This window comes from Eulemur rufifrons, chromosome 19 (genome assembly GCF_041146395.1).
Source record: "Eulemur rufifrons isolate Redbay chromosome 19, OSU_ERuf_1, whole genome shotgun sequence".
Classification (NCBI taxonomy): domain Eukaryota; kingdom Metazoa; phylum Chordata; class Mammalia; order Primates; family Lemuridae; genus Eulemur; species Eulemur rufifrons.
Window position 1 is genome coordinate 93,393,422 of NC_091001.1, and position 26,256 is coordinate 93,419,677.

The 26,256-nt window shown below is 47.3% G+C and overlaps 1 protein-coding gene across 1 annotated transcript in view; it reads left to right on the top strand.

Moving 5' to 3' along the window:
* Positions 1–26,256, top strand: part of ALK (ALK receptor tyrosine kinase) — a 637,313-nt gene that overhangs the window by 342,003 nt on the left and 269,054 nt on the right. Inside the window, exon 4 of the mRNA XM_069494063.1 lies at positions 7,946–8,147. Coding sequence (XP_069350164.1) covers positions 7,946–8,147 — 202 coding nt within the window. The remainder of the gene's footprint in view (positions 1–7,945; positions 8,148–26,256) is intronic.

A 26,256-nucleotide genomic window follows, 5' to 3' on the forward strand; every position in this document is an offset into this window, starting at 1 on the left:
ATTTTACTACACACATATACACATACAGCATAAATACATCTTATTTTTAGGGAAATTTTGCCTCAACTTGGACTTGAGAAGTTATTTTCCATTTTTGGTTTACAGAGGTTCACTAAATGTGCAAATGTACTATTTCTAGGCTACAACTGAGCTCATTATGTTAAGATTAATAATACTCTCCAGAAAAATCAACTCCCTCTACCGCCCTTCCCTCCCTTGATGAACACATTTGGTTTTTCTAATCACTTGATCTAAAAAACTAGTACCATTTCTCTCCTAAGTGCTTCCAAATGAAGGTGTAGAAAAGCAATACATTTAAGTCTTGGTGGTGGAGGGTACCAGAGCTAATTCTAAATACGTGACATCAAGGCGGGGAGACAGAACAAATGCACAGGAGCTGGGTCCTCACACAGCTCCGCTGCCTGCTGTGGAAGCCAGGCCTAGCCTTCACCCTCCTGGACTGAGTTTTCTCACCTGCAGGGTGAAAGGGGTTGGACCAAGTGATTTCCAAGAGCCTCTAGATCTTTGCAGTTCCGTATGTCTGCTATCCACTATTCTACAAAGCATGCCAATGAGGACAATCCCATGTACTCCTTCCTCTAAATTTCAAAATTCTGCTCCAAAACCTAACACGTTAGTTGAGGCTGCATAGGGTAGCAGAATTTGAATTTTAAAAATAAACAACAAGGGGACTCTTTCAGTGGTTCTAATTTGCTTTGGCAGATTCATAAGACCTCATGGACAGCCATTGTAGGGCCATCCTAAGCCCCACGAGTGATTTCAAAAGGCGGACCCATCTGTCCGGGTCCCACCTGCCCAGGCCTTAAACTGTGACTGCTGGGGACAGTAAGAAGAGCTTGAGACCAGTTTCTGGCCTGATGCTCAAGAGTTATGAGAGTGCAGAGAAAGGAAAGTGACGTCTGGAGGCAACTGGGAGCCAAACCCCAGGCCATTTGACTGAAATGTCTCTGTAGATTCCTTCTGTGGACAGGCAGAGACCCAGTGTCCTACTGGACAGGGAGTCTGAAAACCTTGTTTCTCATCCCAGATCCACCACTCATGTGCTGTGCGACCTTGGGCAAGTCCTGAACTTCTTTGCTTCTTGGTTTTCTCTCCCATGCAAGCAATTGAGCTACGTGACAGCCATGTTGATTTCTAGCTATGACATTCTCAAAGTCAGATATGGAATGTAGCATTTTCAAGTCTCCTCAGGTAGAGAGACCAGTGCAGTAAGTCAGAGGAGCCTTCCCAGAAGCATGACTCTGCCGCAAGGAGCTTAGTTAGGTCTTGATGAGGGGACACTTTGAAAGTCAGACGGAGAAGATCTGAGAGAAGATATGGATACAGATAAACATATAGATGATGCTGCAGATATAGATATAGATGGTTATGGGTACAGATATCTTATTTTCCCTCTGCTTTACTTTGTTTTTTCTCCCCCCATGATTTTTCCTTTCTTACTTTCTGCAAATGGTCTCTGCAGCAGAAATAGATTAAAGGAAGGTTTCCAAACCATGTTCCATGGAACATTATACACAACGACCAAAGGGTTCTGTGCGTAAAGGAATTTGGGAAATGTTTCATTTTATATTCCACCCTTGGAGCGTTACAACTCTTATTGGCATACTAAGGTTCTGAGAAGTCCTTCAGTGAAAAAGCTTGTTTACTTTTGTTGAGCCCAGGAGTCTTCAAACTCATTTGCTCACAGAGATTTCTTATAATACCTCTGATCACCTGTGGGGCTGGTGTTCCATGGAAGATGCTCTGGGAGCTGGCACAGAGGATTCCCTGACGCTGTATTTAGGGGTGTGCATCTCGGTGAGGCCTGTATGCATCACGCTGCATGTCGTCTGTCTGGATTCCTTAGTTCCCACCTCACGTGAGTGGCATCATGATTGACTGAATGAGTAATAGCCTATAATAATGATTTAATAGTTTATTGCACTACGGACAATTAGCCAATGATGCCAGGATCATGTTTGATTGACTGAGATGGAAATCCGTCCATCCGTGCATTTGTTTATTCATGTTCTCACTCAAAGAATATGATTAAGAGGCCTCTGGCTCAGAAAGGCAAATTGTGCACACATTTGTCTCCTTCTCTGCTGAGATCCCACTAATGTTAGATCACAGGAATATCAACAGAGGAATAAATTTGGAATAGCAAGAAGCAGAAGGGGAGGCATGAGTGAGTCCTAGAGGACAGAGGGAAGGCTTGCAAGCTGTGGTTGGAGGAAATACAGGGCCTCAGCCTGGGACATGCAGAAGGGATTCAGGTAGAGGAGGGAGCCCAGATGAGGGGTCCCCCGGAAGGAAAGATTAGCATCAGGAGAAAGAATGAGCTTTTCTCTGTGGTTAACCCAGGTGGCCTTCACCCCCTTTTTCAATCCCATTTTTCCAGAGCAAAAGGTACTAGGATGCTTAACCAGAGAGGGCAGAAAAAGAAAGCTTTTCTCTAGAAATTCAAGTGGAATGAAAGATTTAGGGCTGCCAGTGGGATGGTCATGCCCAGGGTGACATCCCCTTTCTGTGGGTGTTGGGGAGTGGGCACCTGCAAACTGGCCTGTCCCTGCCCCTCACCACCAGGCAAATTCTGCCCAAAGACCAAATGCCATCTGTGGACAGACAGTTCCCGTGAGCTGCCCTGGTCTCTCCTGTGTGAATAATTAAACAACACCCAACATAGGAATAACGAGCAGCATGAAAAAGAAAGATTCATGTCTAGGTACATTGCAAAATGCCACGGATGAATTTTTAAATAGATCCATACGTGGATACACTGTATTAAAATTTCAGAACTTTAGGGTTAAAGAGAAATCCTAAAAGCTTCCAAAGGAAAAAAAAAAAAAAAAAACAGATCAACTACAAATAAAACCAGCAGCAGACTTCTCCTCAGTAATGCGATACTAGAAAACACTGAAGCTAGGCCTTCAAATTCCCGAGGCAAAATTTCTAATCCAGAAACCATAGCAAGAAAAACTATTAATCAAGTATAAAGACGAAACAAAATATTTCAGATATTCAAAGATGCACAGAGAAATGTCCCCCTGAGGAAGTTTTCTGAGGAGGTGGGACTAATATAAAGTCACCGTGAAAAGAAATTCCAGAATAATCCTTGTACAGGAGGCCCAGAAAGCAACTGGTACAAATTAAAAAAGAAAAAGGGACTGATTTCTCAAGGAGCCTACAGGGATGTCAGTGATACGGTGAAGAAGGTAGATGTAAAATAAACAACATGAGAAAATCCTGATTCATATATAAGGCAAATTTAATTGTGCCACACTTTGGACAAGTGACAATGCAAAAAGCAAGGGTTAGGGGTGAGAGACGGGGGTGGGGCAGAGAGAGAGAATTCATTTGGTCCTGATTCTCAAAACATTCTCCTTGGAGTGGGATGTATTAATATTATTGGATCTATAGAGAAGATTTATAAATATAACCCTATTCATTGCAGTGAAAAAAATATATAGCCATCAGTATAAAAGGTCTATTTATTGATTTTCAACATTTAGCATCAACCTGTAAACAAAACCCCAAAGACTTAATCATTCTTATACAACCTTGACAAGCTAAAGCAAAGTACAGCTGGTCTGGGGGTGGATGTGGCAGAGGAAAAAGATGAGGAGAGGCAGGAAGACCAACAGCCTCATTCCACAGTGAGAAGATCAAGCGATGCTGTCTAAAGCTCATGGACAAGTAATAAATCGATCATGTAAAGTTAAAAAGGCAAGCAATTAAAAAATGGTGATTTTTAAAAATGAAGATTTAAAAAATTAAGAACTGGAAGAGGGGTAGTATCATTTTTCTTATTGAACCATCAATGTAAAAAGTCTAGAGTTGTTGCACCCACAAATAACACTATGATCATAATATTTAGAATTATGAAGGCCACCTAAAGAAATTAGAAATCCTTAAAAATGTCCCTTCCAGTGTGGGGGACTTGGTTGGGGTAAGCAAGGTTTAGGGATAGTTTTTTAAAAAATTATTATTATTGGGTTCCTTGCCATATGTATATATTTGATTGTTTGCCATATGTATACATTACTTTGATTTTAAGGATCATTGAGTACCTGCCATGTGGCAAGCATTGTGTTACCCACCAGGTAGAGCTGGTGCCAGCCTATAGCAGTAGTATCTACAAAAAGAAATGATGCTAGAACAGGAGCTGTTCCCAGGGATGTATTTGTGTAAACTGGGAGAGAGGAAGGCAGGGCAGGGAATCAGAGTTTACTTCTCAGGAAAGTTCACAGAGTGTTTGCTCAATTGATTGAAACTGTTAGTACAAAACCCTCAGAGAGGTGAATTAGGAGAAGAAGAGTTTAGGACTTGGGGGCTTGGAGACTTGACTCAGTTCCTTTAGATTAATAATATTCTAGGCAGGCAGATAGAATTACTGACGGTTTGGAGCTGTAAGAATCCTTAGAGATTCTTTCCAACTCTTTCATTTTATAAACAAAGGAAGCTTGGTAGCAGCAGAGCTAGGGCTCAGATTCAGTCCTTCTGATTCCAAGTTTAGTGCTAGATCAAAGTAATTCCAGACCAAGACACCCCTCAAAGCAGGGAAATGACATTTATGACATGCCTACTATGGGCAACTGCTGTACTGCCCACGTGACACATGTTATTTAATATAATCACTGCAGCCACAGGAGGTGGGCTATGCCCATATTAAATTTGAGCAAACTAAGATTTAAAAAGTTTAAATAATTTGTCTAAGGCCTATACTATAACTGGTCACACATGAAAGAGTCTGACCTCTGGGTTCATGATGCTTTGTTGCTGGCCTATAGTTTGAGCCTTGCTGGTCGAGATGAGAGCAGCACATCCCTAGGTTGGTGAGCAGAGGTAAAAATAATACCCGTTTCATATTTAATCATTGCACACATCAACATGATCCAATGACAGCAGAAGCATGGTGCCGGCACCGCGTAAGCAGGGCTCTTTGATCTGCGTCTCCACTCCGCACGGCCCCCTGGGCGAAGGTCTGTGAGCTGCGAGGCCGTCCTGCTTAATGAGAAAGGACCCCGGGAGCTTCGCCTCGCCCCAAGCAAAATAAACAGGAAACAGAAAAGAGGGAGAGGAGAAATAAATTCTTACTGACTTTAAAAGATTTATACTGACAATATCCCAAGGAGCTTATGAAATGTATTTTTTTCCCTTTTCTTTTTTGGTGGAGGAAAGCCGCTGATGAAGAGATAGCTCTCAACTATAGAGTTTCATTGAGAGTGAAAATACTTTAAGCTCAGTGTCTTATTGACAGTCCAGTTGTAGAAAATAAAATTCATATAAACATCGTCTCACATATTAGAACTGGAAAAATAATCTGTCTTCCAGTCAGCTCTGAAAGAGTCTCATTATTGAGGTGCCGGATTACGGGGATAGAATTTCCCTGTGTTGCCACACCTGGGCTGGAGGAGCAGTGACACAGAGAGAGCCCCTGTCCCCGACACCCTAACACTTTCAGCTTGATTTTTGAGGTTCCCTCTTTCTGAGAAGGAGGGGGACACCTCCTGCAGTGCACCCACATTCTTCCCTTCGGTAGCTACAGAACAGTCATGGTTTCTACTCGTCGTTCTACCAACCGGAAAACATCAGAGAAAGGCCTCAGACCAGGGCACAGTTGCCACTCTCTTATGTGTAAATTGTCACAGAACACGGGATTGGCTTCATCCTGACCCAGACCATCCCCTAAAGAGTCTGGAGCAAGACTCTGCCCTAGAGCAAGGTGATTTGACTTTGGGCTGCAAATTTCTAGAGTCTGTGATATCTACTTAAAATTTACAATTGTCCTTTAATGGGTAGGTCCAGATTGAGCCATTACCGCCAATATTCCCTGGGTAGCATCTCACGTATTGATCTGTGACTGCCTCTGCCACCCTGGCTAGTGGTCCTTTTAGAGGCCAGAGGACCCAGAGATACTTCCAGGACCCTTAGCTGCTCTGGCCAGATATACCCTAACCCAGTACTGGAAATCCCAGTCCACCCCCAACACACTGCCTTTGCTTATAAGAGTGACGTATGAAACACCTTGAACTTGCATTTAGCCACCTCCTTGCCCTAGTGTGGACTGGTAGAGTAGGATGAGGTTGGGTCAGTATTGATCCCACTCTCCCCACCGTACCAGATCAATCCTCCTGAAGCACCACTCTGATGGTGTCACTGTCCTGCTCTAAATATCTGGCTCCCTATTATCCACAAAATAAAGTTGGAAATCTTCAGCTAGGAATGCAATGCTCTCTATGGTCTGTTCCCAGCCCCTGCCACCCTGGCATTCCTCATTTCCCAGCCTGCTCTCCATGTGTCCCACTCTTTAGCAAAACATCTTCTCCCTTTATGTCTTTACTCCTCTTCCCCTCAACTTCTGCAAGGTCAGTTCTGCCAATATCTTTGTTTTTCTCTCACTGTAAGAACTAGGTCAAAAGCCACTTCTTTATGACTCTTTCACCTGAACCTACTGTCTCCTTCCTGTGGCCTCCCAAAGTGCTTTATCTGTATGTATGTTCTGACTTTATAACCTCTACTTTTACACTTGGTAGACCAGGAGTTCCTTGAAGGCCAGAACTGTGTCTGGTTCATGTGTGTTAAAGATATTTATTTCCCCAAGTTCAGACCTGAAGTCTTTGGACAAGTCATTCTGCATCTGATTCCCCAGTCTGCTTCTCTAGGGAAGCAAGAGGACATGTATTAGACAATCCCAATTCTAAGTCTTTGGTTCTAAGTCCTTTCCTTTTCCCAGTGCCCATGACAAGAACATTTCCCCCACTGTAAAATAGGTTAATAATACAGATTATTTACTGAGGGCTGTAGATTACTTTGCACAGGCCCATATGCCATGCTGAAACTCCCCAACAAGCACAGAGGGTTCCCATTGCTGGTCCAGCTCGGAAACAGTCTTGTGCTCCCCTCATCCTGATTTTAACCAGAAGTCACTTTTACGCATTTGAAGAATATTGCAAATCTCCAATTCCTGGCACAATACTTTCTTCTTGAAAAAAGCTTTGCTTCTGGTAGGAATCCCCCTCTTTCACTATGTTGTTCTTTATTGCAGGCTGCCAGTTCACTTACCTATTTGGTAAACCAGGTTGTCTGTGGAAGACCTTCGAATGCCAGGGATAGCTCAAGAAGTCGGAGGGCCCGTTAGCTGCTACCCACCGGGGAAGATGGGCATTTTGTTGGAATAGGTTTCCACTGCAAAGGGAGCAGCATCTAGTGGTCCAAAACCTCAATGTGGAAGTGCAGCAAATAAAATTAATGCATCCGAGGGAATGCCTGGAACAATAAAATGGTGCTGTGCTTTTATGCTGACAGTAATCCCCATGAATGTCGGTCTCTTGTAGGTCATTTGGCCTGTGCTACTGGAACCTGCGCTGCCTTGCCCCAGAGGGAAACTCTGCCACAGGCACGGCACCAGTGGGGGGGTCGGAGGATTTGTAGGGCTTTCTTTGTGGAGACCAGTTGCAAATTCACATGACTCATAGACTCAAGAGCTGAAATGGATCATAAGAGATTATTTAGTTCAGCCAACTCTTCTCACCCCATTTTGTAAAGGAGGAAACTGAAACCTAGGAAAGTTCATGCTTTGCCCAAGATCATTCAAGTAGTAAGCAAAGGAGCAAGAGTCTCTTAAAATAGATGTTTTTATCCGTGTTTTACAGATGAAATGCCGGAGGCTCAAGGACATAGAGCTAGGAAGCAGGGAACTGAGGTTAGGACCTTGGTCTGTCTGATTACAGGGCCCTTGTCCCCAGTCACCATCCAGGTGCATCAGGTCATGCTATTTACAAAGAAAATCTAAGAGAGGAGGAAGAGGGCTGGGTGTGGGCAGAGAAGAAACAGAAAACATCTCTGACTTTGATGCTCTTGGTCTCTGAGTCTGGCCACAGGGCTGCTGCTGGTCCTCTTGCCTGGACACATCTGCAGATGCACTTTCCCTATCTCTTTCCAGGCTCCTTCCTCCTCCTCAACACCTCAGCGGACTCCAAGCACACCATCCTGAGCCCGTGGATGCGGAGCAGCAGTGAGCGCTGCACGCTGGCCGTCTCCGTGCACAGGCACCTGCAGCCCTCGGGGCGGTACGTCGCCCGGCTGCTGCCCCACAACGAGGCAGGAAGAGAGATCGTCCTGGTGCCCACTCCAGGGAAGCATGGGTAAGTCCTTCCTCATGTCCAGAACTGATTCGGTAAAAGATAATTTGACTTTTGACTGCAAATTTCCAGTCTGTGACATCTACTTAAAACTCACAATTGTCGTTTAATGGGTAGGTCCAGATTGAGCCATTACTGCTAATATTCCCTGGATAGTATTCATGTATTGATCTGTGGGTCTCTCTGACCACCTGGCTAGTGGTCCTTCCAGAGGCCAGAGGACCAGCTGTCAGACTGGGCATTTAATGAGTGGGTGTTAAAAATATTCATTTCCCAAAGTTCAGACAGAGCCAAGAAGAAAACAGCCCAAGGGAAGTGTCAAAAGGCCAAACTTAAAGTAATTTAATATGCTGGAAACGAGGTTTTGCCAGCAGAACTTGGGCAGAAAGGGAAAGGACAAAATATTTTGGACACAAGCAGGTCCTATGAAAGTATGGGACCCCAGAGCAGAATTAGTCAGGGATACTACACCAATATCAATTCAATAGAGAATAGAACAGACCTTTGTCCTAGAACTTCCAAGGTATAGGACAGTGAGATCCTCTAAGCTTTCTGGATACACTTGCTCACTCAGCAATCCATCAGGCCTCTGCAACAGGGGTCCAACCTATGGTGAGTTGTGTAATTATTTCATTATATATTACAATGTAATAATAATAGAAAAAAGTGCACAATAAATGTAATGCGCTTGAATCATCCCAAAACCATCCTTCCCCACACCAGTCCATGGAAAAATCGTCTTCCATGAAAATGATCCCTGGTGCCAAAAAGGTTGGGGACTGCTGCTCTACAAGTAGTGACAACGGAAAGCAAACTTAAGCTAGGGCATCCCTGTGCCTTCCTTTTCCTCATTCCGTAAGTCTAGGTCCTATCCTATGACCCTAGCTTTGAGGGGCCCCAGATCTGATTACATTGTCAACAAAGGTGAGGGCTCCTTCTTCATGACATGTTTACAGGAGTCAAATGTATGGCTATTCTTAGACTTAGCTTCTCTCTAAGAAAATACCTTTGCAGAGGGGTCCCACCTGAATGATGACTGCTACCCAACTCCCATCCCCACGGTGTACAGAGTGAGAGCCAGTAAGGCTGTGGGGCCTCCTGGTAATATCTTGAGAGTCTCCTCCCCGCTCCCCCTACTGAGCCATCTGTATTTCACTGTGCTTAAAAGAACTGCAAGCTGCTGCATTCCCAGCAAGATGGACCTCTTGGCATCAGGAAGAATGCTCTCCCCAGCCCTTGTATTCTGTCTTTTTGCCTCTGAAGCCTCTTTGGGCTGGCTGGGAGGGTCCCAGACACCAAGTGCCTCTTGTTCTGCTCACCAGGCATCAGGAGTGTTGGGTGTCTGTGCTGCCCACTCTTTGGGAGGAGCTGTCCTCTGGCACCATGCCTCCCTCCAGCACAGCCTCCCTTTCCAGCGAGGATCCCGGGTGGGAAGGCCTCCTGTCTACAGGCAGGGATGTGGCACCATCCTGTAGGCATTTGCCCAACCTCGTGAGCTGCTTATTCTGACCTGTGCTCTCAGCACTCCTCAGCACCAGGCCTGGCGGAAACCAGGGAGTGCTGCTTGGGCTGTTGGGGATCTCCCTGAAGGGCAGGCTAAGAATATCCACGAGTGTGGGAGGAAAGGTGCCAAGGGGTTTCAGCGCCTCCTGCCTGGCGGTGCCTGTTTCCCAGGCAGCAGGCTCTTGGTCTCTGGGCTCCTGAGCAGCATGACAAGGATACAAGTACGCCCTCGGGCATGATTATACTCAGGGGCATGCAAAGGGTTTTCCCTCTTTACCTTCCTGTGGTCATAACTACCAAGTGAATCCCATTTAACAGATGAGAAAACAGAGGCAGAGAGAGGACATGGGAAAGGACTTGTTCCAAACTGAACTCCAGGTCTCCCTTCTCCTCCTTTGCGCTCTCAGCAAGAACTCAGGGAAAAGCAGGTGGGCTTGGGAAAGAGAAGAGGGAAGGTGAAAGAACCTTGCAAAAAAAAGATGATTTAGATTCTTTGGTCCCTCAGGACAAATAAGCTAGGGAGGGATGCAATGTTGGTGCCACCGGGGCAGTCTCCCCTCTATGGGTGGTGAGGACAAGGAGGTGTGGGCAGGCCATGACCGTGGCCACAGGTCTCAAGGTCCACCCTGCTGGCCTTAAAAGAACTGCAAGCTGCACCCTCTTCCCAAGGCAGCTCTTCCATCACCAGAGGAGCTGCTCTGCCCTCTAGAGGGAGTGAGGTTAAGTGGGGCAAATCCAGTGACTTGATGGCTTTGGCGGAACTGCACCTCCCCTACGTGTGTCCACAGAGGCTTTGTCTTAGGCCGGAGCTTTGTGCATGTCGGGCAGGAAAATGTTCTCCCCCATCCCTGGCAGAGCCATTGAGGAGTTTAGTGTGAGCAGGAGTGATTCCAAATTTAAATTAAAGGTGCCTGGGCCAGGCTTCCCTCTCCAAGGAGATCAATGTGGTGAGGGTGGAAGGTGGCAGCTGAAAGGGCAATCAATAGACGCCCCATCACACTGAGGTGCTGCTCCCCTGGGTGCCTTGGCAAGCCGTGAGATGCCAGGCACCTGCCCGGCAAATCAAACAGCCGCAGGTATGTGTATAGAGCTAGTTTCTCAGCCTCAGCATGATTGCTGCTGTGGACAGAACAATTCTTGGGAGGCTGTCCTGTGCATTGTCCCAGCATCCTAGGCCTCTGCCCACCTACAGGCAGTTACCCCTTTCCCAGTTGTGACAGTGTCTCCAGACATTGCCAAATGTCCCCTGAGGGACAAAATCTTCCCCATCGAAAACCACTGAATTAGATGGAACATTTTAGAGCTGGGAGGAACCGTGAGATTTACCTGGTGCAGCCTCCTCGATTTACAGGTGTGGGAACTGAAGCCCAGGAGGGGAAGGGACTCGCTCCAAATCCCATCATGGACTCCATTCTTGGTGGGCGAGTGTTGCGTCCTGCGCTCATGCGTCTGTGCCACTCACCCTATTAGGTCCTGGGTTACAAAGTGTTATAAGGCCCAGTCCCTGCACTTGGGTAATAATAATTATTGCTCACACTTATTAATATTTAGCACTTCCTAGACCTACTGGCCAGTGACTGCTGTACATTTTACAGGCATTTTCTTATTGACTATGCACAACACCACAATGCATCGGGTTATTGTTATCTCTCATTGTACAGATGAGGAAACTCAGTGAGGTCAAACCACCTGCCCAAGGTCACAGGCTGGGCAAGGTGGAGAGGGTCTGAGCCTGGCCAGCCTGGCTTCAGACTATTTTCATCCTTTGCTGTAAGAGCTCAACTAGGCCGTGGCAGTGCAGCAGAGATGTTTTTATACTGGGAATTGGAAGTCCTGAATTTAAGTCCTAGCTCACCATTCCATCGACAGATCAGTGAGCATTTTTTGAGTATGTCCCATTTGTTAGGACCCTAGGGGTGCTGGCATATAAAACAGCCCCTCCACCAAGGACATTCCATTCCCCCTCAAGCCTCAGTTTCCCATCTGTGAAGTGGGGGTGACATTCCAGCCCTGTCCACGTGCTGTTGTGGGGTCGATGCAATAAAGGAAGGAAGGGTTTTGCACACTCTGAGTATAATGCCAACATAAGGGGCTGTTATTTAATATCCTACTCTGCTTTGCTCTGCTCAGAGTTAGGGATCACAAAGGATGGAGCTTTGTCTGCTCTCTGATGATGGGATCGTTGCCAGTCTCGAGAATCTTTCAGTTTGAGATATTCAGCAGTTTTCCTCGTGGAAAGCTCATTCCCTTTCATGTCAGAGATGACCTCATAGCACGGTGCTCAGAGCAGTGAGGGGCACGGTGATATCCTAGCCGTGTCGACTGTGATGACTACAAGCGGGGCTGGCTCGCTCTCGTAACCGAAGATGGTGGTTTGGGGACCTCTGTTTGGAAAACAGCGTTCGTTGTTTGTAGTAACAAGGCAGGAAGTTGTAATAATAAAGTCGGCTGGGGAGAGCCTGACTCAGAGGAGTGGGCTGAGGAATGACAAGGCAGACGCCGCTGGGTCCCCCGGAAACCACTGAGTCGTGAGCACACGGCGCGGCTGTCGTGCTGCGGCGCAGGAGCAGCCGCCTGCTTGCAAGCGCTCAGAGGCAGGAAAAAGGCGGTTGGGGAATCACAGCAGCTGCTCCCTTCCTGGTCGCCTGGAAAGCAGCAGAGTGTGTGAGGTCTAATGAATCACGGAGCGTGAGCGGCCACGTCTGCCAGGCAGCCTGGCTTTGGCAGGGGTCTCTTGGGGGACAGACAGATGAGCCGGCCTGCTCATCCGCCTGGCCAGAATGACCACAGAAGCAAGAAAACAGAGAAACCAGGGCTGTCAAATAGCCCAGGCCCACTAGCCACTGAATCAAGTAGGCTTTGGATGTCTTAGCTGGAAATTAGTGGCCACAAAGTCCCCACGGGCTGAATGAATATAATACCTATTGAGTGTGATGAGTTGGGAAATGACATGAGGAAAATGGCTCTCATTGTGCCTGATGGTAGTAGGTACTTAATAAATGTTAGATCTTTCTCAGTTCATACATTCACTGAACAGCCATGGATTGAGCGCCTCTCGTGTAAAAGGTGCCAAAGATGGCACAGCTGAGTACTACAAGGTGAAGGTCATGGTTTTTGAGGAACATCTAGTCCAGTAAGGAAGACACAAGCAAAATAGCAACAGCACATGCTTGTGTGGATGTTTTGAATTGATACTAAGAGACTAAGATGGCCAGTGGCAGGGCCAGGGCGGGCAGCGGGGCTTGCTTCTCCCTCGTGGGCCACCCACTGCACCACCCTGCCATTCTGCGGCCTTTCAGAAAGATCGATCCACCAGCAACTGGCTGTATGGAACCCGACCCTCCTGGACACACGGACACAAGCTTAAGGGTCCGCGACATTTCGGGCTGTAGGAGAAACTCCCCAGGCTCCTTCCCAGAGAAGTCTGTCTCATGTCCTGTTTCCCCTCCAAGCACACTGCTTTCTCCGGCAGGCTCGGGTGTCTGGGGACGCTATTATGTGTGACCAGAACTACACAGTGTGTGGAGGGAAGAATTGGGCCCTGAGGGGATAGAAGTTGCCAATCATCTGAATTACTAACACTTGAAAAGAAATTTTATAGCTAAAGGATTTGGTGATACTCAGGCTTGAGCCAAGATAAGCTGCCAGGGGCATTTCAAAGTGCAAACGAGCCTCATTCCAGAGGGTGGTAGAGAACTGAAATTCTCCTTGGCAAAAAGCCTCACCTTTCTGCAGGCCCTTAGCCCCTAAACCCAGAGGATACTTGAGTTTATCTCCCTGCCCCCCACCCATGGGTTTCCTGATGGGAAAGCTGGAGCCTAGAGGGGTGATGTGATGTGATCAAGGTCAAACTGCAGGCTCGTGACAAAGCCAGGGCTCATCGCCACGATGGCACTCCAGAGCCCTCCAGTGCCCTCTCCTGTGTGTCTCCCAGCTACACAGCCGGGAGACCACATAGCAGCATCGGGAAACCCTCAAACCCACCGCCCTTAGATTAAGATCCACAACTGCTCTCCCCAAGTGAAGAAAACCCTGCGTCCGTGCTGGGTAGCCACACAGCTGCCACGCTTAGTTAAGGCAGTCAGTTCTGACCAAAGATCCCAGCTTAAAACCAGTAACCATCCTAATAGGAGATGTGCCAAAGTAATTTAACTCAAAGAGATATTGATTTGTGGCTGTCGGGAGGCGCGGTTTCAGTCCTGATTCCACCGCTATTGGCAGCACAGTTATGAACAACCACAGCCCTTCCCAGCCACAGCCTCCCACCTTCGACAGCAGAGATTGTGGCTGCACTCGGCTCCCCTCTGCTGCCCCTGCAATGCCCGTGGCCCATCTCCAGATGCCATCCAGGACAGGGACAGCAGGAGATGGTTCTCCCCACCCCAGTTCCTGCTCTTTGGGCCTTGCCGGTCTGGCACAGAGGACCATTACCCGCTACTGACCCACGGACACTTTCTACCGCTAATGGGCAGAACCCTGAATGTTCTCATAAAAAGACAGAAGAGATGGTCAGGATAGGGCACAGGTGGAAAGACGGAAAGACGCCACAAGGCATTTGCTTCTGAAAGGAAACCTGATTGCTTTCCCCAGGCTGTGCTGGGTTGAACTTCAGTCGGCCCAGGGCAATGTGGTAAGTCTTGCAAGCTCAGGAAATCAGAGCCTATGGCAGTCAGCATCCACAGCCAAAAGTTCTCCTCGAATCCTGCCTGCATGATAAACGGGGATCCGGAATAAAAAAGGTGATCATTTATTGAAATTGATGCCCTCGAGTGGCAGTGTCACAATGATTTAATTTCAGGCCTAGCTTTTTCTCACTTTCAAAGTCACTCATAGTGTCAGCTTCTCCCTTTTTCCCCTTGGTCTGAATAACACACTAATAAATATACAATAAGGGCTTTAATGTCTGGGTGATTTACACTAAAAAGAGAGAGCCATTCAAAGGCTTTAAAGATAATTTTTAAAAGCCCTAAAACTCACACCTAAGCTTGTCAGGGGTAGATTTCCTGGATACCTTGGTACAGGAACACTGGTGCAGCTCAGCGTTCTCTGAGTACAGGGTGGCCGTAAGACTTGGGGTCTAAGTGTTCCAGGAGGTGACTCCCCCCGACACACAGTAGGAGCTTGGGCAAGTCTCTGAATCTCTGTGAGCCTCAGCTGTGTAAAAGGGTAATAATTGTGCCACCTCATAGGGCTGTCTTGGGTTTAAATTAGATAATATGCAGAGCAGATGCTAATATGCCCCCTCCCCTGCCTCCCAGTTGTCCTTCTAAAGGGTCCAGGGCCACCCTTTTTCCAGGCTGCCCAGGACTGTGGGGGAGTGGGCAGGAGGAGAGCTGGTGTTAGAGATTTCACACCCTCGTTCTCAGAGTGACCACCTGTGTTCTGTAAGTTGGACCCCAAAGTACCAGTTCTTGGATTTACCATATTCCTCACCCCTTTGAGTAGTAACATTGAAGCAACTACTAGTTGCTAAAATGCTAGTCCTCTCTGGAGGAACTGGACTCTCAGCCATCAGCATAGTAGGTCTCAAGCTTCAGTGGTACAAATCAGAACCACACATTTGACATTCATGCACCTGAGTGCCATCCTGAGCCATTCTGCCATTATCCATCTCGCGGTAGGGCATGAACATATGTATTTTTAGAAAGCCCCACAGGTGTTCTGGTATGTATCAAAATTAAGAATCAAGGCTAACATTTCAGCTTGAATTGGTTGATCACATAAGCAGGTAGCTTTGCATAACCATTGACTAAGCATTAACAAGAAACATGAAAAAACTTAACGACATGAGATGGGCTTGTGTGCAGGGTGGAGGGTCATTTCTCTCCTGCTTGTGGGTGGACAGGTCAGTGACAAGGCTCCCAACCCTGGCCCAGTCCTGCCTGTGCAGCCCCTAAGCTGGAGTACTGGGGCGTAGCCAAGGCCATGAACGTGACTAGTCTCCACAGAGGGGTATATGCACGACGCATCTGTTATTCTCTCTCCGGAAGGACTATGACTTTCAAAGCCATGGGGGACTGAGAAGACTACAGAGTGGTCTAGAGAGAAGCCAGACCTTTTAGAGTCAGAGGGAATCCCAATCCCATTCTTCCATTCACCTATCCATTCATCCATCCATATGTTCTCCCATCCATCCACCCTATTTGTACTTGAGAATGTTGCATGTTGAATCTCATCTAGGTCCCAGATTAACAACAAAGCCAAAGTCTTCCTTTTTGTTCTCAGGAGTCCGATACTACATTGTTATTACTTATGGCAAATGTCTGTATAGTGCACGTTCAGTTTACCAGGTGCCTTAAATCCCATCAACTTATTTCATTTTTTACTATCATCTGTGCCATACATATTATTCTCCTCCTCCTACCAACGAGTAAACTCAATCTCAGAGAGGTTCAGGGGAACACAGATCTTCCCCATTTCTTTTCTCATGTTGTTTCCCCAAGAAGACCTTGCAGTTGAACCCTGGCATCATGCCTGGCTCTGAGGAAAATAAGAGCTGTCCTTGTCCACTCAGGGAAAGCCCTTCTCAAGAGGATGACTCTAATCTTTGGTCATCTACTTCTGGGCCACAAGCCTTGAAAATAGAGACCTAGGGTTATACGCCTCTTTACTCCCTACAACATCTGGCACAGTTCCTAGCACATGGCAGGTGTTGTGTGTTAGGTGGATGATACTAGATCAATTTAAAGCAATTCTGGCTGGGTGCCGTGGCTCAGGCCTATAATCCTAGCGCCCTGGGAGGTGGAGGCAGGAGGATTGCTTGAGCTCAGGAGTTTGAGACCAGCCTGAGCAAGAGAGAGACCCCATCTCTACTAAAGATAGAAATACTAGCCAGGCATTGTAGCTCACACACCTGTAGTACCAGCTACTCGGGAGGCTGAGGCAGGAGTATTGCTTGAGCCCAGGAGTTTGAGGTTGCAGTGAGCTACTAAGATGCCACTGCTCTCTACCCAGGGCCACAGAATGAGACTCTGTCTCAAAATAAAAATAAAAATAAAAATAAAAATAAAGCAGTGCTATGACACAACTCTTCTTAAGCCTAAGCTCTAGGTGTAAAACTTAAAGCCCAGTCTGAGATCACAGAAGAGTCTCCAGTTGACAGAAAAAGGAAACGTATTTTCTCCCTGCCCTCCACCCACACCCAGGGATAGATGTATAATCCTCTCCGGGGCTCAGGAAGCAGCTGTCAAAGTGCACCTCAACTGTGAAGGTTGCCTCTAAGTACAAAGGACAATTCCTTTCCTGGCAGGTACAACTTTTACTCACAATTGCTTTCATTGATGGGCATTAAAAAAAAAAAAAAGAAAGAAAGAAAGAAAAGAAAAGACCATCAGCTTCTGCCAGTTTTGACCTTCAAGATTTGACAGCCGAAGTCTTGTAGTAGGGCTCTTTTGAGCAGGTTGCTTTCGTTTTCCCACTCTGCCCCGGATATTTGATGGATTGAACACCTGAACACCTGGGAGATGAGAGAGTTGTGAATGCCTGTAACCCCGTGGCTTGTCAGAATGGCATCTTGGCTAATCCCATAATGAAAAATATATGATGTATACAAAGAGAAGTCAAAATGCATAGAAACAGTCGCTTCTCTTCTCAGAAGTGTTTATGGAGCCTCGGCATTTCCCAGTGGGGAGGGAGACAGTAAAAACAGGTGGAGGAATTTAGGTGCTAGACCACCACTGGTGTCAAGAAATTCGTTCATTCATTCATGTATGCATTCTGTCACCAAACATTGATGAATCTTACTCGGTCCCAGGAACTGACTGGACTCTGGTGGCTCATCCTGCCTTCAAGGGACTCAAAGGAGGTTTAGAATCGGACAACAGACAATGAGATGCTGTAGGGAAAGGGGTGTCCTGGGTGTTGTCACAGGTGCTTCAGGAGTGCTGGTGACTGTAAGGCAAGGTGGCCCTGAGAAGAGAACTTGAGCTGGCTTTGCAGGGGAGGAGAGTGGGTCAGGTAGACAATGAGAGGAAGACATCCCACACTGAGAGCACATGTGCAAACGACAGCCTGAGGACATAGGTGATGAGCTGTGGCCATGTGGTCCTCTGGGTTTGTCACTCCCCCATCCCCATCCCCATCCCCTATCGGCCCCTCTAAGTGCTCACACTCTCGTGTGTGTGTGTGTGTGTGTGTGTGTGGTTTGTGTGGCAACAAAGCCCATCCCCTTCCCACAAAGGCAGATCCCAAACAGCAGTCTCCAGACCCTGCCATCCCACCACCTCTTCTTGTAGCAAATGTCCTGCTGCAGATGCTCAAAAGACCTCCCTCTGTGTCCAGGCGCTTTCCTCACCTTCTCTTTCTCTTCGGTAGTATCTTCTTCCCCATCTAGGACTCCAGGTGCTGGTGGACAATCTGTGTATGTAGTTATTTTTCAGCCCAGCACGGTGGGTTCCAGTGTCCAAGCCGGGGCTCCAGGGTTGCCTGTTGTTCCCGCCCCACTTGGTAAGAAGAGTAGCTGAGGTAGGTTGTTCCTCATGGATGGACCTTAACCCCTTTTCCCCCACAGGGACCCTCAGACATTCTTCAGCACCCCATGCAACATCTCCTCCTCTGAGAAGGCCTTTAAGGTTTCCTGCCTAGCACTGGCCATGCAGTCACCAGCCTGTCTCTCCACACAGTCAATAGGGACCTGTGTGCTCTCCCTGCTGGCTCCTATGGGCGGGTGGGTAACAGGAAAGCATGAGCCTGCTGGCTGGCCAGGACCGGGCCTCCTGGGAGGAACTCACCTCGCTCCCTTCATTCCCCTTAATCTGTCTCATAGTAATGAGGAGGGGAGACAGGAAGAGTCACTGGTGCCTACTCTCTGGTGCCAGGCATTGTCTAAGTGCTTTGCATGCATCATCTCACTTAGTATTATGGCCACCACCATTCGGTGAGGGGGCACTGGGATTATCTCTTTCCCAGTGAGGAAGCAAAGGCTCAGTGAAGTTAGGTGACCTGCCCGGGGTCACACAGCTCGCAAGGAGCAGACTGGATCCTAGCCCAGCCAGCCCAGCTCCACAGCCCGTGCTCCCAACCACTGCTCTGCAGGCCTCCCTATTACCAGCTGACAAGAATAAACTGTTAACTGTTTATCATTATTAGCCATTATTTACTCTTGCTAAATACCCAGCAGCATGTTTTCTATGGTGTACGTGCAGTCCTTCCCAACCAAAGTAAAGCGCAAAATCCCGAGGCCTTGTCCCGCAGAAGGAGCCATTCTGGGGAGCAGGCGGTGCTGAGATCTGCGCCCGGCCCTGCGGAAGGTCCTGGAGGGTCCGCCTGGGGACCCTGGCCTCCGCCTTCCGTCTCCCGAAGCGCCAGCCCAACCCAGTCTCCCTTGCCCCAGAAACCAAGTGTGTCTGTGGTAGGAGACAGGATCAGGAGATGGGGGCACCAGCTCTTGGAGCTGCAAGGAAAACATCAAGGCCACAGGTGCGGATGGCCAAGGGAGGAGAACCTCCGCGATCTGCTCAGTAACCCAGTTCCGTGCGCGCTCGCTCCAGCCTCAGCCTCGGCCGCCGCACCTCGTTCCCCGGCCTGCTTCTGAGTCCGCCTTTCCCCTTTGTTGACTGTAGTGCCACATGCAGGCACCTGGCTAACTCCGGCTTTTACAGACATGCATTATTTTATGGTTCAGAGCCGTAGGTAAGAGCCACAGCAGCCTTGAGATTTCGACTCTAAAAGGCTTGACAGTCCACAGGCGGATTTGGTGCGATGTCTGTTCCCGAGAGAATCTTACACCGCTCAGCTCAGCGCAGGGGATGAGTGTTCCTACTGCTTTCAAATTACAGTCGTTCTCCCCGCCACTGGGTGAGTCTCCTGGTGCGGAGAAAAGGAGAAAAGGGAGCGTGTGGAGAGCAGGCTGAGCCCCGGAGCCGAGGGTGCTTCTCGGGACCACTGAGCCACGGGCGCCAGGTTACCTGAGGGCCTGGGGCCTGCTCCGCCCGGCGGGGCGGCTTAGCTCAAAGGGCAGGTGCATAGCGGGAGCCCAAGGACAGAGCTGCGGGCTGTGCTGCTCCAGCTGGGCCCCGCTGCTGGAGGGGTGTGAGGGAGAAGGCGCAGCCAAACTGGTGTTCTGTGTTTATTGTCAATTCTGTGGAATGTTCCTTGAAGTCCTTGTGAGTGATAACCTCAGTGACTCTTCCTGGGCATTAGGAAGCCCCCAAGTGGAGCACATCAGACCTTGACGAGAGAACCGGCAGGTAGATATTACAGGCTGTTCGTCTTCTGCTTCGAATCCTTCAGAGGATCCCTGCAAAACCCAGGACCCAGCCTGAGTCCCTTATTAGCAGGACATTTGAGGCCCCTGATCGGGCCTCACCGCTCTTGAACTCAGGTTACCCCTTCTACAGACCCATAGTTCATTCATGTCCAGCTACTCACAGTTGCTCCAAGTGAAGCAAGCGGCTTCATGCCCTGTGCCTTCCCCCACCTCACTGACCATCAAGAGCAGCCCTTCTCCTCCTTCCTAAAGGAGTCTCTTAGCTCCTCTTCCACGAGGCCTTTCCTGAGACCCCAGACCCACTCGGAGCAGAGTTGATTCCATCATCCTTTGCACCTGTCACCTGCTCCACATCTCTCTTAGCATCGCCCCCGGCACTGGACCACGTTCATACCTTTGCATGTTGTTCTCACCACTTAGGCTCCCTGAGAGTAGGGATGGCCACTATTTGTCATTGTAGTGCCTAGCACAGCACTTCATTCACAGTATCCATTCAAGAAATGCTTATTAAATGAACAAATCCCCAAATTAAGTGGACCAGAAACTCTTTGAAAATGTGAGACATGGTTTTAAGAAAATAATACATCCAGAAAGCTCTTGACCAAATTTCCATCTCCAGCCTCCAGACCAACTCACTTCCTTCTGCCCAAGCCCAGACAGAACCACTGCCCTCAGCCTGGGGCATCTCCATCTGTGGCCCCAACCATCCCACACTGCTGAGCTCATGCTGGCCTCCGTCAGTCCCGGACATGAGATGGTGCCCACGCTCTCTGATGGCCTGTCTGTGCTCCTTTTAGTTTCTCCAATTTTCTGGGTTGTTGCCTGTGCATTTCCTATTCTTGCACTTAAGACTTCTACATGTTATTTTCCCAGTCCCTCCCTCTCCTTGGTGCACTTGTCTTTACATCACCACTTAACCACCCTGACTCCTGTTGAGTTTTTTACCTTTTTGGACAACCTAGGATGAATTCCAATTGGCTTCTCTCCAACTGCTCTTTAAACATTCCCTCCCTGATTTTGTCTTTCTCTCCCAAGACTAAAATTGCTCTGTGACTACATGAGATTCTAATCAGCATTCTACTGGACATTTACCTGCAGGCCTCGGAGCAGCTCCCCTGTCTGGATATTTCCAGCCTTATTCTCACTGGCCGCTCGCCTTCCCTGGGGAGCCTCCTAGCGCTCGTTAGCTCATCCTCCCAACAGACCCAGACGACTTCCATTTCTGAAAATTCTCACTTTGTCCACTTTCTTGATTAACCCTCTGCCACCTTGTCTAACTTAAGGATGGTCTCCAGGGTTTGGGGAGAGAGGGGCCACGGGTTCATTGTGTGTGGAAAGTGAGCCAGGAAATTTGGTGGTCAGTAAAGTCAGAGTTCAGATGGAAGTACAAGCTCCTGTATTCACCATATGTCCATGGTCCTTGTTCCTTGGACTTCTTCTGTTGCTGCCTCTCTAATTTCACATTTACACATGACTTTGTATGCGTTAAAGGTATAATCCAGCCAGCAGAATTTGAATCATAGAATCATGCAGTAAAAACAAACAAAAAAACCTTAAAATAATTGAATTCAACCCCTTTCCCCCACCCTACACCAATGCAAGAGCTTCTTCCAAAGCTCATCTGCCTTTGACTTGCCCGGCTCCAACCTGCTGGGTGCTCACCATCTTGCAGAACACATCACCCCCATGGTAAGGCAGCTTTCGGTCCTAGGAAAAACTTGTTAATGGCCTCTTGGCTTTGTAACCTTAGAAAGTTGTTGAATGTCTCTCAAAGTTATTCAATATCTCCAAAAGTTATTTGGTTATCAGTAGTTATTCAAAGCCTCTGATGTCTCATCCACAAAATGGGAAGAGTAATACCTGCCTTCCTTGTGAGATCTTTGTGAAGATATGGCTTTTTAAATAATGATAGCCAATGTGCATTGAGTGTTTACCATGTTCCTGATACTCAGGCATATGATTGAATTCAATACCATCATTTCCCTGTGAAGTAGTACAATGCTAGTGTGTACAGAGCACCTGGAATAATTTGAGTCCCCAAGATAACAGTAGTTCCTTCTCCTATTTCACCATTATCTGGTTGATCCTCTATTTGTCCTCTGGAGTCATATAGCATAAGCCAACTTTCTCCTAACAAGGCAGTTTGTCATCCCTTTGAGGATAGTTTTCATGTCTCTTAACTGTTTTTCCAGGCTAAATGATTTTAGTTTCTTCTACAGCATATTTTCCAAAGCTGTGTTCTTCAGATGTGATCTTACCAGCAAAGGGGTCAGGAGGCCTGTTCCTTTGTGATCTGGAGCCTCCACCCACTGATGAGGCTTGGGCTTGGCTCACTCATTCACTAGCTGCGTGCTACGGCTTGACCCCCGGCCACCGGAGTCGACACCAGTAGGAACCACGGAGGCTGCTGCCGCATTTCACTAAAACCGTTTCTTAGACGATTTGCATCTTTTCTTCCTGATGGAGAATTCTCAAGTTTGTCTTGCCGGCAGAGAAGGCCTTTCTTGTTTGCTACTGACATTCCCCAAAACGTCTGATTCAAAAAGAAATTTAATTCTGGCCCCAGCTTTCACATCGTCTTGCTTTGTTTGTCATCCCTCTCGCTCGCCAGTTTTGCCCCTTTGTTCCCCTAATTGCCAGAGACATTTTTATACTGAGTAAATTGCATCAGGCCCACTGCAAAATGAATCAATTTGGGAGGAGTATGAGCTGCACTGTTGTCTTAAGTGTGCATTAACATTTAGATGCGTTATTTAAAACGGGCCTGGGGTTAGTGCCAGAGAGACAGGCTCATGACTATTCTGACTCATTCCCTGCTGCTGGACTCCACAGAGGGGGCCTGGGGGGCCCTGCAGCCCCTCCCAAGCCATGTTGTATTCTCCATCTGTCTACGGAGGCCTTGAACTAAGTGAGATCTTAAACTAGGTGAGACCTTTCAAGGAGCTCACATTTGGGAAGTTGATGGACAAACTAAGTCCGACTTGTTGATCTCAGAAGGGAACAAAGGCAGGTGAGGGAGGAAACAGAGAGGAGAGGTTCTCTTTCTTTCTCATCATACATCACATGCATACCTGACATCTAGGTTTAAGTACAAAGTATATGGCCAGACGTCTTTGGAGGTAAAATAAACCATGCACAAAGAAACAAAAGATGCCAGCAAACTCTCTAGTTTAAGAATTAAACAATATTCTGGAGCTGGCGAAAGGCAAAGCTGCAATCCAGATGATCATGTGGTGATTGGATGAGCTAATTCTTTTATCATCAAGAGAGTCAGATAATATCAGATAATATCTCCATTAGTAGCAGAAGGTTTAAAAATTGGAATGAGTGGCAACACCAGGACAATAGCCTGATTAATGCTTTTTCAATCACCTGGGCTCATGGCCTAAACTGGTAATGGACTCCATCCATCAAAAAATTATTCTATCTGGCACCCTGGTTTCTGAAGAAATCTGGACGTCCTCATAGAGAATTGGTTAAATGATTTAATGTATATGAAAGCTCTTAGCACAATGCCTCGGTAAAAGCTGGTTGAATCTATTCAGTCTGTTTTAATATATGTTCAGAGATATAATGATCCATTAGATACACAAGAGAAATAAAATATCAGTTGTATAAGGAAGGTCCCAAAGCTCTGAGATGTTCAATTATCAGCATTGTAAGGGTGGCACCTTCTCCAGGAGATTAGCCTGGGTCCCCGTCCCTGAGAACCCCTCCTCTCTGTGCCCCTAAGGCCTTTTGTATATAACAGCCCGAGTCCCATGGAAACTCACCAGCCATGTCCATTTCTGTCCATTTTTCCCACCAGAGCCTCAACTTCATTAAATCATACACTCTACTTTCATTTTGGTGTCCCCAAAATCTAAAACGGTACCTGACAGACACCGAAGAAGTATTTAATAAATGTTTGTTGACTGAGCAGTATTTCGTAATTAGAAATCAAAAGTAGTGTCATGCTGATTTGTGAATGGAAGTGGATGATGATGAGGTAGCCGATGCATTTTCTGCCGGGCGGGCTAAAGCAGTGGGATCCCTGTCCAAAGAGGGAAAACGATGCGTACTCATTGCTGACCCAGCTCATTGCTTGCAGATAACAACAGCTACCACTTCTGTAGCACTGACTACATGCCAGACAGTGTTCTAAATGCCTGTACCTGGCTTTACCCGTGTAATCCTCACAACAGTCCTGCAAAGAGACATTGTTATCCCCATTTCACAGATGAAGAGACTGAACTTGCTCATAGTCACACAGCCAGTAATGACTAGGCTGGGATTTGAGCCCACAGGGACCACTGCACCATATGATGTGACCTTTCCAAAAGAGATGTGACCTCTCCTTTCCTCCTCCCCACTAACAGGGGAGTTCATGGTGGCCCTGTCAGGTGACACGTCAGGTGGACAGGAGCAAGTACCAGTCAGAAGAGACTGTCTGCTCTACATGTCCCCCATGAAACAGCATCTCCACTGCCTACCAGTGAGCCCTTTTTGTTCAGCTACCACTGTGACCTGGCAGGGAGGGTCTATGCAAAGCCTCACCATCTATGGTATCCATTTGGGAAAACCGAGAGAAGAACCTTTGCCAGCAGGAGAGATGTTTCCTGCCCAGCCCCTCATCTTGAGGGCAGGTATGGGAACCGGGAGGCAGAATCTGAGCTGTGCTCCAACCAAATCCCCAGTGGTGCACTTAGTAGCAGAGTGGTTTCATTCCATTCGCAGGTGAAACTGAGCAGCAAACCACTAAGAGGAGGGACGTGTACATAACATACTGCTAGGTGAACCAAGGCAAGCCGGGAATGACTAATCCGCGTGCGTCCCACCGCTGTGCAGGAGCTCACGCTGCATGCAGCCCTGCTTCCAGCTCTCCCCGCTGAGCCCTCACTGGGGTTGCTGGACCCAATGTCTCCTTAGCCCCACCCAGCCAGGCTTGAATTGGCCTTTCTCAGCCGTGTGAATAGAATTTCTAAAAGCTCTAAAGAAAAGTGAAAAAACCTCCCTCTTTTCCAATTGGTATGAAAATACCTTCCTCTAATCGAAATTTCCCCTCTTGCCTGTGCCTTTTGATGCCTGCACTTAATTGTCTTTTAAACAAGAAGCTGCTGTGATCAGAGAATTCAAAGTTACATCTGCATCTTTTATGCTGAAACTATTCTGCCATATGCTTCTAAAGCTGGCTGCAGGTTGATTTGATGAGAGCGATGGAAGCCTCGCTGTAATTGGTAGTCTGCCTCATGATTGGGGAAGGAAAATTGTTTATTGATTCCCAATTCAAAAGGAAAATCCACAAATGTGTTTCCCACAGCCACATGATTCCATTTTGGTCCCCCTGACTTGGTGGGGTCTTACCCCATGGCCCCCCACCCACTTCCCATCCCACCCTGGGTTGCCCATTTCTTTGTCTTCATGCACTCACTCATTCATTCATTCAAGAAATTTTTGAAGAAATCAGGGAAAACGTGCACTGGGGCCAGAAAGAGAAGAAAGAACTGGCTGGAGAGAAGGCCAGGGGGAAAGATAGGTGGATGACTGAGCAGGAACATTTGGGATCGTTATCTTTCCCTCTAAAGCCAAGGAAAGCTGGTGTAGAGTTTCAGGATAGGACTGAGAGTGAATTGGAGGTAGGGGTCGGCATGGAGACCCCAGACCTTCGCAGCAGCCCAGGGGAAAGGGAGAGAGTGAGGTACACAGAGAAGTGAACTGACTTGCAGATGCACAAGTTGCAGTGGACAGGATTCATGATGGATCAGATACTGGTGGGAGCGAGAGGGAGGTATTTGTAGCTTGACCAGTTGAGTGGCTGGGGCCATTAACTAGAGCAGGCAGACATGAAGGAGGCATAAGTATAGAGAGGAAAGTAAAGAGTTTAGCTTGGAGATGGTGAGTTTTTAGAAACTTGTAAATATCTAAGCAGATCTACAGGTGGACATGAGAGTTTGTAGCTTGCAGGAAAGTTCTGGGCTTGAGAAAAATATTTAGGAGTTATTGGCATGATCTTTGAGCTGTGGGAGTATATTATTAATAAAATGTCTTGGACATTAACTGATAATCATAAACCTAAACATAAAATCTAAAACTATAAAATTTCTAACAGAAACACGTACGAGAAAGTCTTTGCAAACTTGGGTAAACAAAGTTTTCTTAGCACACAAAAAGCATAAACTATAAAACAAAATGCTGATCAATAGAAATTTATCAAAATTTGAAACTTTTTCTCTTCAAAAGATTATATTTTAAAAATGAAAATGCAAGCCACAGTGTGGGAGAAAATATTTGCTATACATATATCTGACAAAGAACTTATACCCACCCAATTGAGAAATGAGACAAAAGATTTTAATAGACACTGCACAAAAGAAGATATATAAATGGCCATTAACACATGAAAAGATGCTCCACATCACTAGT